Source organism: Jaculus jaculus, chromosome 5 (genome assembly GCF_020740685.1).
Source record: "Jaculus jaculus isolate mJacJac1 chromosome 5, mJacJac1.mat.Y.cur, whole genome shotgun sequence".
NCBI lineage: Eukaryota > Metazoa > Chordata > Mammalia > Rodentia > Dipodidae > Jaculus > Jaculus jaculus.
Window position 1 is genome coordinate 5402306 of NC_059106.1, and position 16194 is coordinate 5418499.

Below are 16194 nucleotides of genomic sequence, written 5' to 3' on the forward strand. Positions count from 1 at the left end.
CATTCCTTACACTGTGTTAATTCCATTGTTTGTGGAAGCCATGGATGGTGCAGCCGGCTGTCACCCTCCGAAGTCACAAGTTGAGGCCAACCGCATCGCCTAGAGCAAGGCGCCGGGACTCCACTCTGAGCTAGAGCTCCCGTTCCCACGTCACACCACGTTCAGGTCGCTGCTGAAGCTGATGGCGCCCAAGTCCCAGCGCCAAGTCCCAGCGCCAAGAACGCCAGGCGGCTGAGTCCTGGGCAAGCCTCTGGGGTGGGGGGGGAGGCCGCGGCGGTGGCCATTGGGGCCACAGGAAGTGGGCAGAAGGCTGAGCAACCTCCTAGCTGGCCAGTGCCCCACGCAGGCCCTTCCCCAGCCACCACAGGGCTTCCAGGTGGTCAGAGACCCCGACTGAGGCTCCCACCACGGCCACCACTCCCCAGCACCTCCTTGAGCCCCAAGATTCCCATCTGCTGGATGGAGTGCTGGCATCTCCCCACCTCCACCAAGTCCCCAAGTGTGTTAAATAAGGTGACCCAGGACAAGCACCCGGGGGTGGGTGTCGAGGGTGTCGATCACCTGACTCCTGCCCCACAACTTGGGGAAACCCCAGGGTGCTCTGCTCTGGGTCCCGCGAAGGTGGCAAGTGTACAGCTGTCCTTCCAGAGCCCCAGGGGACAGAGGGGTCCGAGTGGACACAGGCCTCACGTGGCCTGGGTTGCATTTACACTTACAGACAAGACCGTGGAGGCAAAATAAATAGACACGCGCTTTTCTGGATGGTTTTTGTCAGGTTTTCTTGTTTGTCTCGCTTTGTTTTGAACACTAGGGCTTATTTTTCAAACAGCACACAGATGGTCTGCAGGGCGGGGCCAGGCTGGGCCGCGGTCCCGCCCACAGCAGCTGCCGGGAGAGGAGGACCCCTGCCTGGGGGCGGCAGCCAAGCGACAGGCAGGCGCAGCGGAGGCCCAGCGCCCCGCGCCCTGCAGCCGGGCACACATGCGGGCGGGCACAGGAGAGGTGCGCCGGGAACTCAACTAGGGGCCACAGCAGCTTGAAGAACACTGGCAAAGTCCACCAGCCTGGCCGGCCCTGGCTCTTTGGAAAATACCATCTTTGGGAGAACACCTCTTGGCTTAGGTCTCACCTCTCTCCATTTCCCTTTGCTTTTCAAAAAAAAAAGTTGTTTTTTTTTTTTTTTAAACAAAAAAGGAAAAGAGAGGGGGTAGGGAGAGAAAGAAAGAAACACACGTCTTTTGTCAGGAATAGGTGTTCCGCACACGCCCGGAAGTCTGCAGGGGCTCCTCTGTCAGGGGTCACTGCACCCTCTCTGTGAAGTTCTCAGGGAAGACACCCCGGCACTTCTCCAGTTCCTTGTGCTGGTTCCAGTCACTCTCCTTCACACCCATGAGCCAACCTTCATCCTGGTTCAAGCAGAGCACTCACGTGACGCGGGATTGGGGAAAGAAGCCCTGCCAGCACTCCCTGCTATTACCCTTTACCCCTGCCAGGACGACCCACCACGCAAGGCTCTCTGCCAGCCAGCATCCTCTGCAGCAGCCCCACACCCACGGGAAAGAGCCACCCTGCCCTTCACAGGCAAGATGACCCTGCTGGGCTCACCTGGAACCCTGCATTTGTCTGGATGGAGAGAATGAGTTCCTGCATCCCTGGCCCAGCACTTCCCACCCACCACTGGCTGTCCCCGAGGAAGACATCAACTGTCCTTCCAGGCCCCCAGGCTTCTACAAACAGTCACAAAGTCCTGGAAGTGATGGTGGTGAAAAGTACCCAGTAGGCCTGTTCATGCAGGCCTGTAACACTGTGTACTTGGAGGCTGAGAATCACAAGTTCAAGGCCAGCCTGGGAAATTAATTGAGACCCTGACACAAAACTTATACAGTAACAAGACGGTTGGAAATATAAACTCAATGATACAGCATGCATGTGGCCCTAGTTCAATCTCCAGCACAGCAAAAATTAATTAGAATAAATGCTTCTCAAAGGTTCTGAGTGCATTCCATCAAGCTCTCCACTTCCAACTTACCCTTTATCCTGAGGAGAGCACAGTAACCCAGGTGACGCAGGGCTGGGGACTGAGGCCCTGCCAGGGTCTACTGCCTTTTCCTCCTGTTGTCTACTCATGGCTGGCCAAGGCCAAAACTGACCCTCACAGCCGTTTTCTCCACTGGTCCTCACTGCTGGAACGTAGCAGCTGGCCCCCATGCAGTGGCTGACCCACCACGTCCCTGAAGCCAGACTGTGCCCGGGGAACCTCCTGGGCTTTTATGATTTCATTCTATTATCTACCTTGTTATCTCGGGTTCTCCACCACCTATGCACAGAGCCCCTGTGGACCTCTCACATCCCACCCAGCTGGAAACACAAGTGAAAAATCCTTGGGCTGGAGAGATGGCTTAGTGATTAAGGCATTTGCCTGCAAAGCCAAAGGATCCTGGTTTGATTCTCCAGGACACGTGTAAGCCAGATGCACAAGGGGGGCACATGCTTCTGGAGTTTGTTTGCAGTGACTGGAGGCCCTGGTGCACCCATTCTCTCTCTCTCATAAATAAATAAATATTTTTTTTAAAGTGCTGGGATTAAAGCTGGGTGTGGTGGCACATGCCTTTGACCCCAGCAGTCAGGAGGCAGAGGTAGGAAGATTGCCATGAGTTCGATGCCACCCTGAGAATACAGAGTGAATTCCAGGTCAGCCTGGACTAGAGTGAGGCCCTACCTCAAAAAAAAAAAAAAAAGTGCTGGGATTAAAGGCATGGGCCACCATGCACAGCTATTAAAAAAAAAATCCTTAGTCTTGTTTGGACACAGCAGGACCACCCGGAGGGTCAAAGTGAGCCCACACCACCCTGCTCTGAGAGGAAGACAGGCCTCTGGGCCCCTGGCAGGGAAAGCAGGAAGTCAGGAGAAAGGAGCTTAGATGCAAACAGCTGGCAGGGCCTCCGAGCATGAGGACGCGGGATGAAAGCAACAGGCGCAGAGGGCGCCAAGGGAAGACAAGCGGCAAAGAGGAGAAATCTGAGAAAAGGAACGAAGCATTTGACAGCAGCCTGCCTGTGCCTACTACGACGGCCCTCTGCTGCCCCCTGCTGTCCACGCCCAGCACTGCAGCCGGGAAGGGGCGCCAGCCAGGCTCACCTGCTCCTCGGGGTTCTGGAAGGGGATCACCAGAACCACATCGCCAGCCTTGAGCTGCAGCTCGTCTGTGTCGGTGGCCGTGTAGTCATGCTGGGCCTGTACCTGCAGAGAGTGCGGGAGCGTGTCAGGGGACATGTGTCCCTCATCGAGTCCTCACTGGCCAGGAAGCTTTGTGCTGTGTCCCACAGTGTGCTAAAGTCGGCGAGCAAGTCCCAGGAGCCCCGCTATAGGCATCTTCCCGCATGTTGGTGACCCCAGATCTCAAGGTACAATGGGACAACGGCTACGGGGTTAGTTAGACGGGGCTTACCTTGAACATGAAGCCTGGAGGGAGGTCCAAGCGCCCAGTCCCACTGCTCCCCTCCACAGCACCGTTCACAGTTGCTGAAAACGTCTCCACCACCACAGCCGGGAGAGAGCTCTGGGGACAGAGGACGCGCAGGTCAGCTGCATGGGGTGGGGGGGCGCAGAGAGGGCCAGGACCACAGGCGGGAAGAGGAGGGGTCCACACCTGCCATCAGACCAGCCTGCCCTGGGCTCCTCCAGGGCACCATGGCCTGCGCCAGCATTGGTGAGGAGCACAGGGGGCAGGCAGAAAGGACGGACGGCAGGAGACAGACAGACAATGGGGAAGAAAAGACAGGGTGTGGCCCTGCCATCTTACGGAGGCTGCTTCACTGGCCGCCGTCTCCCCAGGTTCTTGGGCTCCACCTATTACCTCGGAGGCCTCTGCTGGCTGCAATATAAATGCCGGCAAAGGGTCAGACATGGGACAGGATACCGTGGCCAGGGCGCAGAAAACGTGCCCACGAGTGGGCAGTGTGTGAATGGGCGCTGGCCTAGCTAGCCTGGGGGTCTTGGGATGCAGCTGGAGAAAAGATGCTGGCTCGTTTAGGGCTACTGGGTGGTAAGGGGCATGTGTGAGAGAGGCCTTGCGTGGTCCCTGGGACACTGTCACTACCCCTGCCTTACGGGCTCTGTCCTCTAAGCCCCAAGTCCCGGCCGCCTCCTGCTGCCTGTCCTGCCATCCCTGCTGGCCCTTCAAGCCTGCTACCATACCCAGCCCTGGCTGCCACCTTATTCCCCAGACACTGCATCAGAACCAGGGTGCTACAGCAGCCCATGGTGACAGTTCCACAACTGGCTCAATCAACCCAGGACAACAGTCAAAGTCAGCCGCTTCCCGTTTCCAACAATCCAGCCACCTAACTTTCCGGGCCTCCCTGCCTCGTGTGGAAATGGAAGAAGTGCCTGGTGGGTAAGTTTCTGATGAAGGCTAGGTGAGAACATTCCGGAATGTGCCCAGAATAAATCAGTAGGTGCTCTGAAATGTTCCTCGCTTAACCATTCTGCAAGTGCTCTGCGGTGGGGGGTGGGGTGGGAGAGAGTTGGGGGTGACTCCCATGTTCACCCACCTTGAGCATCCCCCAGTGACACTTGTCCTGGGACCTCCTGGCTACAGGGCCATCTTCACCCTCAGGCCCACGGTGGCCTTGCTGCTCCTGCTCTTCGTCCACACTACACCCCCAGAGGTGAGAACAAGCCAGATGGGGGCAGGGAAGCACTTACTTGGGCAGGCCCTGGCTCTGCTGTCTGGCTGGGCCAGGCTACGGCAAAGGTGCCCTCGGCAGCGCTGGGCTCCCTGGAAGGCATGCTGCCAGCTGGACTCTCTGTGGGCTAGTGACAGGCCACCAGGATGGGGAAGGAGAGGGGAGGCCGGGTGGACAAGGTGTTGGGCGGGGCACGAGACAAGAGAGGACGACGGTTGTGAGTGGCCGGCATCGGCAGAGTGTGCGGCCTGAGGTGACAGCCTGGTCAGGGTTCAGTACCTGCTTCCCACTGCTCTTGTTCTTGCCACCGCGGAGGGCTCAGGCGTGCGTGCAAGGCACACAGCCCAGCAGCCGTCACCAGGCCCTGCCTACGCAAGCCGCCCTTGCTTCCTGGGACAACACTTAGGGAACTTTCTGAGACCCCTGCAGCCCAGAGTGGCAGCGTCCTCTGACAATACCTCCACACCACATCCCAGAACCTCAGTGTAAGTCAGAAGGTTTCAAGACCAAGCCAGGAAGCCTTCCCGGAACTGCAGCTTCACGGTGGCCAGTTGCTGGGCACATTCCGAAGCCCTTTGCGTAAGTATCTGTATCCAGGGCTACCCGGGGGGGATGACCTCGTCCTGCATGTGGGCAGCTCTCGCCCCAGCCTGTAGGCCCCGCTCTCGAAAGCCAATGGCCTGCCCTGCCTTCTCTCGTTACTGACCCTTACACCTCCCGCGGCTCCTGCACGCTGCCCTGAGCATCCTGGTCCCCGCAGGACCTCGCCCTGCAGGAAGACTTCTTCCATCCGGGCTACACGTCAGGCCCTGAAACCTGAGCGCTGAGCTGTTTCACGGCAGCCCTTGCCCGCCGGCCTGCCAGGGAGAAGCAACCAGTGCCCTTCGCCTGAGCCCCGGCCCGGGCAGCAGGAGCGCGGGCGGGCCTCCCTCCGCGCACACGGGGCGGCGCCCCCCAGGCCGGAGCGCGCACAGCTCGCAGTCCAGGCTTACCTCCCAGAGGTCCCACGGGATTGGCTGAGCGAGCGCAGCAGTGCGGGGAAACGGACAGAGTCAGCACAACAGTTACAGGCAAGAGGCCAGCAGACCCAGGGGCCCTCCCCACCCCACCCCACCCCACCCCACCCCACCCCACCCGACGCCAGCTCGGCAGCCCCTGCACCACAGGCCAAGGAGCCCCAGCAAGGCTGTACGTGGTGTCCAGCCAAGACTCTCTCGAGGGTCATCCGGCTAGCCCGAGCCTGCTCTGTGCCCCACACCCAAATGGGGTGATGCGGGATGAGGGCCAGGTTGCCAGGTGAAGGTCAGGGAGGTCTACCTGGCTCACATAACAGATGAACCAACACAAACCCAAAGCCTGGCCCTGGGGATAGCAGGCCTGCGTGTGGGTGGCGGTGGGCGCAACCAACCTGACCAGAGGGCGTGGGTGCCTTCACAGGGCTGGCCACGGGCGGGAGGGGGTCGAAGTCCAGGTCCAGGAGACTGGCCTGCTCCGAGAAAGGCCCCGGGGTCTCAAACTTGTCAGCAGCGGTAGCAGAAGAGGGAGGCAGTTAGTGACAGACTGGGCGCCTTGCAGGCACGGCGGGAGCACAGGGATTCTCACCCAGGCTCCCGCCCGCCACGCGTGTGCGCGTGCACGTGCGGGATGCCGCCCACAGCCGCACACACTAAGCGGGCTCCTACCAACAGGAAGCAGACACCTGGGCCCACCTGGGGCATTCAGCACCAGGCCTGCTCCAGGCAGCTCTGCACAGGGCCAGCGGCAGGCCTCTCTCTCTCTCTCTCTCGCCTCTGCTCTCCATTCCTACAAGTTCTCCTGACCTCGCCCCTGGGTGCCAGGAGCGGCACTATGGGCCTGGGGAGATTAACTCCGTGGAAAACGTGCTTGCCCAGCCAGCATGAAGATCGGAGTTCAAGCCCCAACCCACGTGAAGCTACCAGGTGTGGCTGCACACGCCTGTCGTCTGGGTCCTGGGGAGGCGGAGATAGGACAGCGCCTGGAGCGTTCTGGCTAGCCAGTCTACCCTTGGTGGGCCAATGAGAGACCCTGCCTCATCCGGGCGTGGTGGCGCACGCCTTTACTCCCAGCACTCGGTAGGAGGATCGCCAAGAGCTTGAGGCCATCCTGAGACAACATAGTGAATTCCAGGTCAGCCTGGACCAGAGTGAGACCCTACCTCAAAAAGCCAAAAAAAAAAAAAAAAGAGACCCTGCCTCAAAAAGAGGTTGTCATTTTACCTGAGGATGACACCCAAGATTGTCCTCAGGTCTCCACATGCATGCCCACATGTGTACAAACATCCATGCACACGTACCAGACACATATGCGCACACACACAGCAAAAATAAAAGCAGGCTGGGCTGGACATGTCCACGGTGATCCCCTGACTGGGAGCCCCCCTCCAGGTCAAGGGCCTCACACTGACCTTCCCCAGACACCTAGCCTAGTCAACCCTCTAGTGGCACCCTTACCCTCCAGCCAGCTCCAGGAACGAACAGAATACATGCCTCAGAGGCCGGTCTTCAATATAGGATGCCAGTGTTGGGGGGGGGGCTTCAGGTCACTTGAGGGCACTTGCATTCCACCTGCAGACCCACAGATGGCCCCAGGGGACCTAGCCAGCTACATGGACGGAACCAGCATCCCCTGCCATGGAAGCTTCATTGTGTCCCATGCAGGGATGAAGTGTCTCTTCCCGAGGGCCTAGAAAGGCCCTTGAGAAAGGTAGTAGTGGCTGACCAGGACAGGCCTCAGAGACAGGGAGGACATCAGACAGCAACAGTCCACCTCAGAGAAAGCCCTCGTCTAGCTGCAGGGCTCGTTCTTCTTATGAGCTTCCTTTTGGGGACCAGAGAGGACTGTGCTTGGATCCGAAGGACAGGGGTGGGCAGGGGACTCAGGCTCTCAGGCGCTGTTAGGACCTACAAGCCAGGCCAGCAGCTTTCTGGCACTCTTTGCTCTCCATGGGTACCCAACACTGATGGGGTGCCCCCAAGGTCTGTGTCTATCCTGTGACCTCCATGTAGGAGGGCTGAGGAGGCCAAGGAGTTGGTACAGTGCTTGCCTGAGTTCAATCTCCAGAACCCATATTTTAAAAGCCTGGCATGGTGGCATGCTCTTGTAATCCCACTCCTAGGGATGCAGAAACACGTGGCTCCCCGGAGCTCACTGTCCAGGCAGTCTAGCTACTCGTAAGCTCCAAGGCCAATGAGACCCTGTCTCAAAAGAAGGTAGACAGCGCATGAGGAATACGAAGTTGTCCTCTGGCCTCTACACACGCACGTGCACACAGACACACACACGCATGTGCACAAATACCCTCCCACACATGTGCATCCTCACACACATGCGTACACATACAGAGGAACTGGAGACCTCGAGGGCAGCCAGTGGCTCCCAGGGGACGCCCCTCCCCCAGTCCTAAGAACACCTGGTGCCAGATGGCTACCAGCATCAGGCCTTCCAAACTAGACAGGCAGTCAGAGCCCAGGCCAAATGGATCCAGAACCACAACAGGGACTTCCGGCCAGCTCCCAGAGCTGACTCCTCCAGGTCCAGTCCTGTCTGAAGCCTGGGATGGAGAAGCCATGCCCTCAGGACTCGAGGCACCTCCCAGCACAGGACGCAGGCAGCACTCCTCCAGCAGCCCCTAGCCACACCCCTTACACACACACACACACACACACACACACACACACACACACACGACTTCCTCAGAAGTCATCTGAGCCCAGACAGCACCCACCCTCGACACCACAAGGGCAGGGCGACAGCAAGAGGGCCGTCCATCTCCCCGTCGCTCTGCCCGGGCAACAGTGAGACCCTGCAGGGACGTGGGCCGCTCGCCACGCCCCAGCCGAGCGGCCTGCTGGCACCTGCATCACGACTGAGACAAGCCCACCCTCAGCCCATGCAACGCCACCCAAGGTGGACAACACCACCCCAGAGATTCCGGAGGGCCCCGCTCCCCGCAGGCAAGCCCAAGCACTACTGAAGCATGCAGTGACATGAGGGGACAGGAGCCTGTGAGGCCCAGTGAGGCAGTCTCTGGTCACCTCTGGCACAGGGCCACAGGAAAGGCCATAAGTGGGGTCTACATGTCTCTTCACGGGTATGTGCAAACTCAACAAATGCTACACGTAGCTGGCTGGCACCCCTGCCGTTCGGGATTTCCTAGTTCTCATGCCATCCCATCTTCTCCATCTGAGTACATGCTGGCTACCTGCCCAGGTACCCTCAGGACACAGACGTCCTCAAGCAGGGGAGCCCCATAAATTGGCTGTCCCGGGTTCATCTGCTCCATTCCCATGTGCCCAAGTGTCACCTTCCTGCAGGGGGGGCCTGGTGCCAGCAGAGCACCCCCACCCATCTCCCTTAGGCAGCCTGTGCCCAAGCTTCCTGAGTCCTTCCATGGGAGCCGAATGCCCACCCTCCAGAGACTCTTCTTACAGAGGCGGCTGCTCGTTCTCAGCTCCCAGCCACTCTTTCCTGACTCCTGCCTTCAGACATTATACCTCCCTTCCGCAGGTCTCTGGACCTATGCAAAGGACCCCGCAGGAGGCAGAGTTCAGGCTGCCCCGTGACAGTCTGATACTTGGGAGTCCCTCATAAATTAGATTAGCCACCTCCACAAACGCAAGGTCCTACAAGAGGAAGAGTGGGGTGCCGGCTTTAAGCAGAGCTGGCCACACACCAATTGACGTGACAGTGTTTCAGCCGACCCAGGCCTGACGGGAGCTTTTTGGCGAGAAGGCCTTCCTGCTCTCGTCCGTCTGAGGGTAGGTATTAGGATCCTCGTAGAACACTATGAAACAGCGCCCTGGGGCCCCTTCTAGGACAGTCAATTGCCACTGACCCGCATCACTTGGGCCCTAACGAATGCATGTTACCCCTCCTGGATAAGCTGTGCCCTCTCTGGCTGAATCACTGCCTCTGAAAGTATTCCCTGGAACAAGCACCTCCTGAACCAGGAACCCTCCCTTGACTGCCCAACTCGTCCACACTCCCATTATAGCGTTGACTGCTGTGGACTGCCACCACTGACAAAGAGGGAGCAGCTGTCACCTTCATGTCCCTTGAGCTGGCCATGGCGCATGCTCAGAAGGGTGGGATGAATGCTGATGGAAGACCGGTGGAGAATGGGAGGGAGAGCTGGACAGATGGGTGGAGGGATGGACCCCAAAGATGGAAACTCCAGCTAATCTCTCCAGCCAGATTCCTAGCTCTTGAGAGAAGCCCAGGATACAGGGCGAAGCATGAAGAGCATGCATGCTCTGAGAGAGAGAGAGAGGGAAGAAGACTGGGCCGCGGTGGCCGCGGCTGACCTGGGAGGGGGTGGTCACGCTGATCTCGGGGACAAATGCGTCATCAAATAGGCTGAGGATCTGCTCCTGCTTGACCTCCTTGGATGGGGTGTGTTTGGGAGGCGGAGGGACGGGTGGGCCTTTCCGGAGCTGAGGGGCGGCAGGAGGGGCGGCGGACGAGACGCAGCAGTGCATGAGGGGGGGAGACGGAGACAAAGCCACAGTTAGGTTAGTCACGCCCAGGCCACTGAGAAAGATGGGCAGAAATGAAGAATCACTGCCCTCCCAGACAGACAGTGGGGTGACAGGCCACCCCTAGGATGGAGGCTGAGGCAGGAGGTCCAACAAGGTGCTGTGAAGAAAGCAGAAGGAGGGCGGAGGGGGAAGCAAAAGGGGAGACAGAACTCTAGGAGGACAGAGCAGCCCAGCTGGACCCCCTCGCACCCCAAGCCCCTTCCCCGGGCCATCTCAACTCCCCTCCACCTTCCTAGGTTGGAGCCACCCAGGTGGAGCCCCAGCTCAGCCAAGGGCTGTCCGTGTGGAAGCAGGCATGAGCCGGGCCCTGCAGAGACCACACACTTGCCCACAGGTGAGGGACCTCGGGCACACGGCACGATCCCGTGCCTGGCTCCCGCCTTTGTAAAATGTGGGTGCTAACAGCCTCCACCGTGCAGGGTGGCAAGGAGGAGCCGAGAACGGAAGCATGGACGGCACTGGCACGGGATCCAACCCCACCAACGGGCACGCACCATGCAGATGCAGGTTCTCTCCACCGCCCTGGGTCTGGCTATCCTAGTCTGCCACTGAACAGGGCACAGCACAAAACCAAGAAGGCTCTTTCAGCTCCACCCGGCCGCCAGCTCACACAGCCTCCCCAGGAACCCAGAGGGTCTGCGGGGCAGAGTGGATGAAGGCAGAAGCACGAGGTCCTGAGCCTGCGCCCCTCGGCCCCCATCCTCCCTCTCAGAGCCCTTCCTCTTCCTGTCCCTTTGAAGGTCCCATGAGGCCACCTGGTGGGGCTCCATTCCCCAGCCCCTGACACAGAAAGAAGGGCAGGCCTGTGGGGGAGACGCTGGATATTGTGGGGGCCAACGGCCCAGAGCACTTGTCTAGGGAGGAAGGAAGATGGAGAAAACTCAAGGATCTAAAACAAGACGGGGAGGAGGGAAGGGAAGGGTGGAGCTGGGTAAATCTAGGAGAGGTCAGCCAGCCACGGGAACTGCCCTGGAGGAGGCCAGGGTCACCGAGCGAACCTGGGCTGAGCGGAGCCCATGAAGACTGACTGGCTCCCCGCAGAGAAAGGCCCGGGCCCACGAACAGAGAGAAAACCAGAGCAAAGGAGGAAGGAGGAAGGAGGAGAGAGCACAGGCCATGAGGAGACTCCGCGCATACCTGAGAAGGGGACTTGGGGATGGTGGCCCCAGGTGTGGCCCCACTGGCCGGCTCTGGCTCATGGTTCACTCTGATCTCAGGGGTGGCAGCAGGAGAGCCGTCGGGTGGAGGTGAAGGACTCTTGTTCCCTTTGGCAGGCGCATTGTCACTACGGAAGAGGAAACACAGCAGAGCCACGTCAGGAAGCCATAGTAGAACGCAGAACGAGCAGAAACGGGGGTTCCTGGGAAGCGAGGTGTGCACCCATCTGGGGATGTCTTCTGAGAATTACGTGTGTGCATGTGTGAACTTCATGGATATGCAGGTGTGACTGGGCATGTGGGAGCCTTGAGGACCCACATGTAAAGCATGTGCATGTACGAGCTCCGTGACTCTAAAAACAGGGCTTTCCGTGAGTGTGTGAACGTGTGACCTGTCAGTTAATGTGTAAACTGGACATTGTGCCCTATGGATTCATGTGTGAAACTGCATGCGTGTATAAACCCTGTGGATCCATATGCAAAACTGTATGTCCATGTATGACCTGTGGCCCATAAATGAGACAACAAGTCCACGTGTGTGATGTGGGTCCACATGTAAATTTGTGAGTGCCCGTCAAGTGACATGTGGACTGTGTGCGCGTACACACATGTGTCTCCTAAGCTACATGTGAAACTGCACATACACATGTGTGATGTGGGTCTGCATGTAAATTTGTGAGTGCCTGTCAAGTGACATGTGGACTGTGTGCGCGTACACGCACGTGTCTCCTGAGCCACATATGAAACTGCACGTACACGTGTGATGTGGGTCTGCATGTAAATTTGTGAGTGCCCGTCAAGTGACATGTGAGCTGTGTGCGTGTACACGCATGTGTCTCCTAAGCCACATATGAAACTACACATACACATGTGTATGAAAGCCACATGGACCCACATGTGACAATGTGTGTGCATGTGCATGTATGAGAGCCTCGAGAATCTGCAAGAGGAACTTTGTGCACATGCGTGCCTGCGGGTTCACATGGGAATCTGTGCACATGGAATCACCATGGATCCACATGTGACTGTGTGTGTATGCATGTCTGGGCTCCATGAAGCCACATGTGAGCCCCGTGGATCCACATGTGAAACCGTGTCCATTGTGTGCCCCGCAGAGCCTTGAAGAAACTATGTGTCCATGTATGAGAAGGTGAGCATGAAGGGGCCAGGGCACACACCTATGTAACCCACAGGGCACAGCCAGGTAGGACTGGGCTCTGTCCTGCCTATGCCATGGTGCCCAAGGTCCACAGCACAAGCAAGCCAAACATCCTAGAGGCAAAGTGAGTGTCCCACATCACACGGCAGCCTGTCCACCCAGCCCGCTCCCCAGCCTCTGGGCTGCACCCTCTACTGTCTCTGCCCACCTGCAGATGGGACCCTCACTGTCTCCAGACCTCCCCTCCCACGGCTCCCTCAGCGCAGTGCCCACATTGGATGACCATCAGTAGCCACTGAAGCCCCGGGCAGGGCCCATGTGACCAGAGCAGTGGCTTGTCAGTGGACAGGACAGGACAAGGCTCCAAGCGGGAGCATCCACCTGGCACATTGGGGCCAGGACCGCCCACAGCAGCCACCGGCTGCACAGAGGAGAGGATTCGGTTCCCCATCAGCGCTTGCTTGTGAGCGCCAGCAGCCAGCGGCCACGACGGGACCACTTACTGCGCATTACAGCCTCGCTCGGCTTCTTGGATCACACTGGCAAACGCTCAAGAGCCACATGAGAAAAACCTGCCTACTCTCTGCTAGTCTGTGTGGACCCAGAACAGCCCAGAAGAACTTCAGGAACCAGTGCACCAATCGCCCGTCTGAAATGGTGTGACCCTCTTGTCTCACTGGAAGTTGTTTTATGGGGATTCGCTTGCCTCCCTCAAGAACATCTAGCAATGTAAAGCAGTGGGCACTGGTGCAGTGTTAACAGCATCCCCTCCGGATTCCCTGTGCTGCCCCAGTCTCTAGGTTTCCATCTGTAAGAGTGCTGGTCAGCAGCGGCCGGAGGCTGGACACACGTGTGCGAGAGCTTACACAGTGCCAGGCCCTTAGACCATCTGCCCCAGCTGCCAAGCTCTCCACCCCTGCCTTCCCTCCTGACGCACACGTGACACAGCCAGACCCCGGGCAGCACCACACGCGGGCAAGTTAGGGGTTAGTGGGCCCGCCAGCGGGGCGCGGGCGCATGCGCGGTCGGGGCGGGGCTCGGAGGCTGTCGGCAAGGCCTCGAGGCTGTACCTGTTCTTCTTTCTGCGCAGCCGCGAGAAGAGTTTAGTTTTCTTTCTGTGGAGTTGGTGGGACACAGAAGCTTCACTTGGGGGAAGAGCAGGGGTTTGGGAGGAGGGCACGGCCTCTCCTCTGCCAACTCTGCCCTCCCTTCTACTCAGAGAAGGGCCCAGGACAAAGGCCTTGTGGGTGTGAGCCGACCCACGGGCCATGGAGCCCCGGCCTGCCCTTCACCTACCCCTCTCCTCTGCCTGCAGCCTGCCTGCACCTCACTTCTGACTTCAGCCTCCCCTGGACCTCCTCTGCCATGCCTTCAGCCCGTTGCTCCCCTTCCTTCTGCCCTCCCCACTCACCAGGCTGCACCTGACCTGTCCACGTACCTCAGGCTACCTGTGCCGCCCCTCAGCCTGTCCCTGACCCCTCCCCGAGCCTGCCCCTTCCTCCCTACCCTCAGTCTACCCCTCTGCCTGTCCTAGGGCCCTGTCTGCCTTTACATCCAGGTACCCTGTGCTTGAGGAGACCCGGAGGGCTTCAGGACATGGTGGCCATAGTCGGGCCTCCTTGGTGGGTAGTGTGGTCAGAAGACACTAGCTTCTTTATGCTCCTCTCAACTACTTTTTATTTTTGAGGCCAGACTGCCTTTCTTTTTCAATGTGAGAGAGTATGAGCGGGCCTTCAGCTGCTGGGAACAAACGCCAGACAATTGCGCCATCTTGTGGCACATGTGCAATATTGCACTCTTGTGTCACTGTGCGTTTGGCTTACGTGGGACCTGGAGAGTCGAACATGAGTTCTTAGGCTTCATAGGTAAGCACCTTAACCGTTAAGCCATCTCTCCAGCCCTCAACTCCTTTTGTTTTTGGTTTTTCGAGGTAGGGGTTCACTCTAGCTCAGGCTGCTGGAATTCACTATGTAGTCTCAAGGTAGCCTTGAACTCATGGCAATCCTCCTACCTCTGCCTTCTGAGAGCTGGGTTTAAAGATGTGCGCCACCACGCACCGCCTCAACTACTTTTATGTCAGACCTCACTACCTGCTCACCCAGCCTGGGCTCTCCAATCCCTCCAACAGATCAGCCGTCTCTCCCTGGTGACCCTGGACTCCCTTTTGGCTTTATTTCTTCTCCCCCCACCCACCCACTCTTTGAAATGATCTCAGGAAACCTGTGGGCCACCCTTCTCCCAATCATACATTTTATCTTCAGGGGAGGGAGAGGGACAGCAATGCTTCACTGAACCCCTCCTGATTCCTGAGCAGCACTCCAATTACCTCAAGAAGGAGATGCCATCACCCCACTAGACAAGCACGGGCACAATGCAGCTCACAGTGCTCGGTGCACTCTGCTGTGAAGTGTGCACACCCATACAGTCACAACACAACATACACACCCTCACGCTCATCTTCCCCTCCCCCCCCCACACACACAAGAAAACTCCAGACTCAGACTGTTTCATTGCTGGCCCTCAGCCATACCCATGATCTCCTACAGCAAACAGGGATCTCCTGACAGCTGTCCTGAAGGACCAAGCAAACAATGCCCTGTTGCTGTCCAGAGATCAGAGCCTTCCTTTGAAGCAGGAGGAGTGGGGAAGGCGAACATGGGTATCCAGAGACCACAGCCCTGTCCCCTGCTCCAAAGCAGCCCGGGAACGAGCAAGCACGGATGGGAGCTGCCTCCGACACCTGCAGATCAAACCTGGAAGGTTCCCAGAGGCCCAAGGCCAACCCCACGGGACCAAGGAGGGCACGGCAGGCCCTTAAGGAGCTGTCCCAGTGATGCAAGTGATGAGGACGCAGAGCCCTGCCCGCTCAGGCCTCGTCTCCCCTGGCGGCCCGCAGGCTGACCCACCTCGGCTGGGCCTTGACTGTGAAGGTGTTGCTCCCTTGCTGCTTCTCCAGGCTGACCAGCACATCGTTGAGGCTCTGGTTGAGCTGTCAGATGAAGAGTAAGAGTGAGCAGAGGCAGGAAGGGTCAGCCACACCTTTCCCCGGCCCTCCACCGCCCCTGCCTAGCCCGGCCCGGAGCAAGCTCTCCCAGACTCGTCAGTGGGCGTGGGGACCAGCATCTGGAATGCGGGGAAACCAGTGAGAGAAAATAGGGGCCATGGGCTGTACTGCTGACACTTACTGGTTCTGAGGACCAACTTTTCTTCTCTTACTACTTACAGGGATATCCCAGAATGCAACAGGTTTCTACTGTTTGCACATTTTCCCATGGTGCTGGGGAACGAACCCAAGACTGAACATTCTAGGCAAATGCTCTACTACAGGGCTAAGTCCCCCAGGACTTTTTTTTTTTGCACATGTGTGTATGCACACACGGGCACGTTTATATGGATGTGGGTACACGTGTGTGTGTGTGTGTGCCAGAGGCCAGAGGTTGGTATTGACTGTCTTCCTCAATTGCTCTCCATTTTATTTCACAAGGCAGGGCCCCTCACTTGAGCCCAGTGCTTGTAACCCAGTGTTGTGACCCCAGTGCTTGTAATCCAGTGTGGTGACCCCAGTGATTGTAATCCAGTGTTGTGACCCCAGTGATTGTAACCCAGTGTTGTGACCCCAGTGCTTGTAATCC

The 16194-nt window shown here is 58.3% G+C and overlaps 1 protein-coding gene across 9 annotated transcripts in view; it reads right to left on the reverse strand.

The window, feature by feature from the left end:
* Positions 1–762: 762 nt before the first annotated feature.
* Positions 763–16194, reverse strand: part of Bin1 (bridging integrator 1) — a 64329-nt gene continuing 48897 nt past the window's right edge. For 2 of the 9 annotated variants that reach the window (XM_045149610.1, XM_004668170.2), the window contains 10 exons: positions 15469–15551; positions 11384–11531; positions 10013–10141; positions 6097–6204; positions 5681–5704; positions 4708–4815; positions 3803–3874; positions 3449–3559; positions 3139–3240; positions 763–1406 (listed from right to left, as the gene is read on the reverse strand). In XM_045149610.1, coding sequence (XP_045005545.1) covers positions 1299–1406; positions 3139–3240; positions 3449–3559; positions 3803–3874; positions 4708–4815; positions 5681–5704; positions 6097–6204; positions 10013–10141; positions 11384–11531; positions 15469–15551 — 993 coding nt within the window. In that variant the 3' untranslated portion in view covers positions 763–1298. The remainder of the gene's footprint in view (positions 1407–3138; positions 3241–3448; positions 3560–3802; positions 3875–4707; positions 4816–5680; positions 5705–6096; positions 6205–10012; positions 10142–11383; positions 11532–15468; positions 15552–16194) is intronic. The other 7 variants (XM_004668171.2, XM_045149612.1, XM_004668172.2 and 4 more) reach the window with 4 other exon arrangements.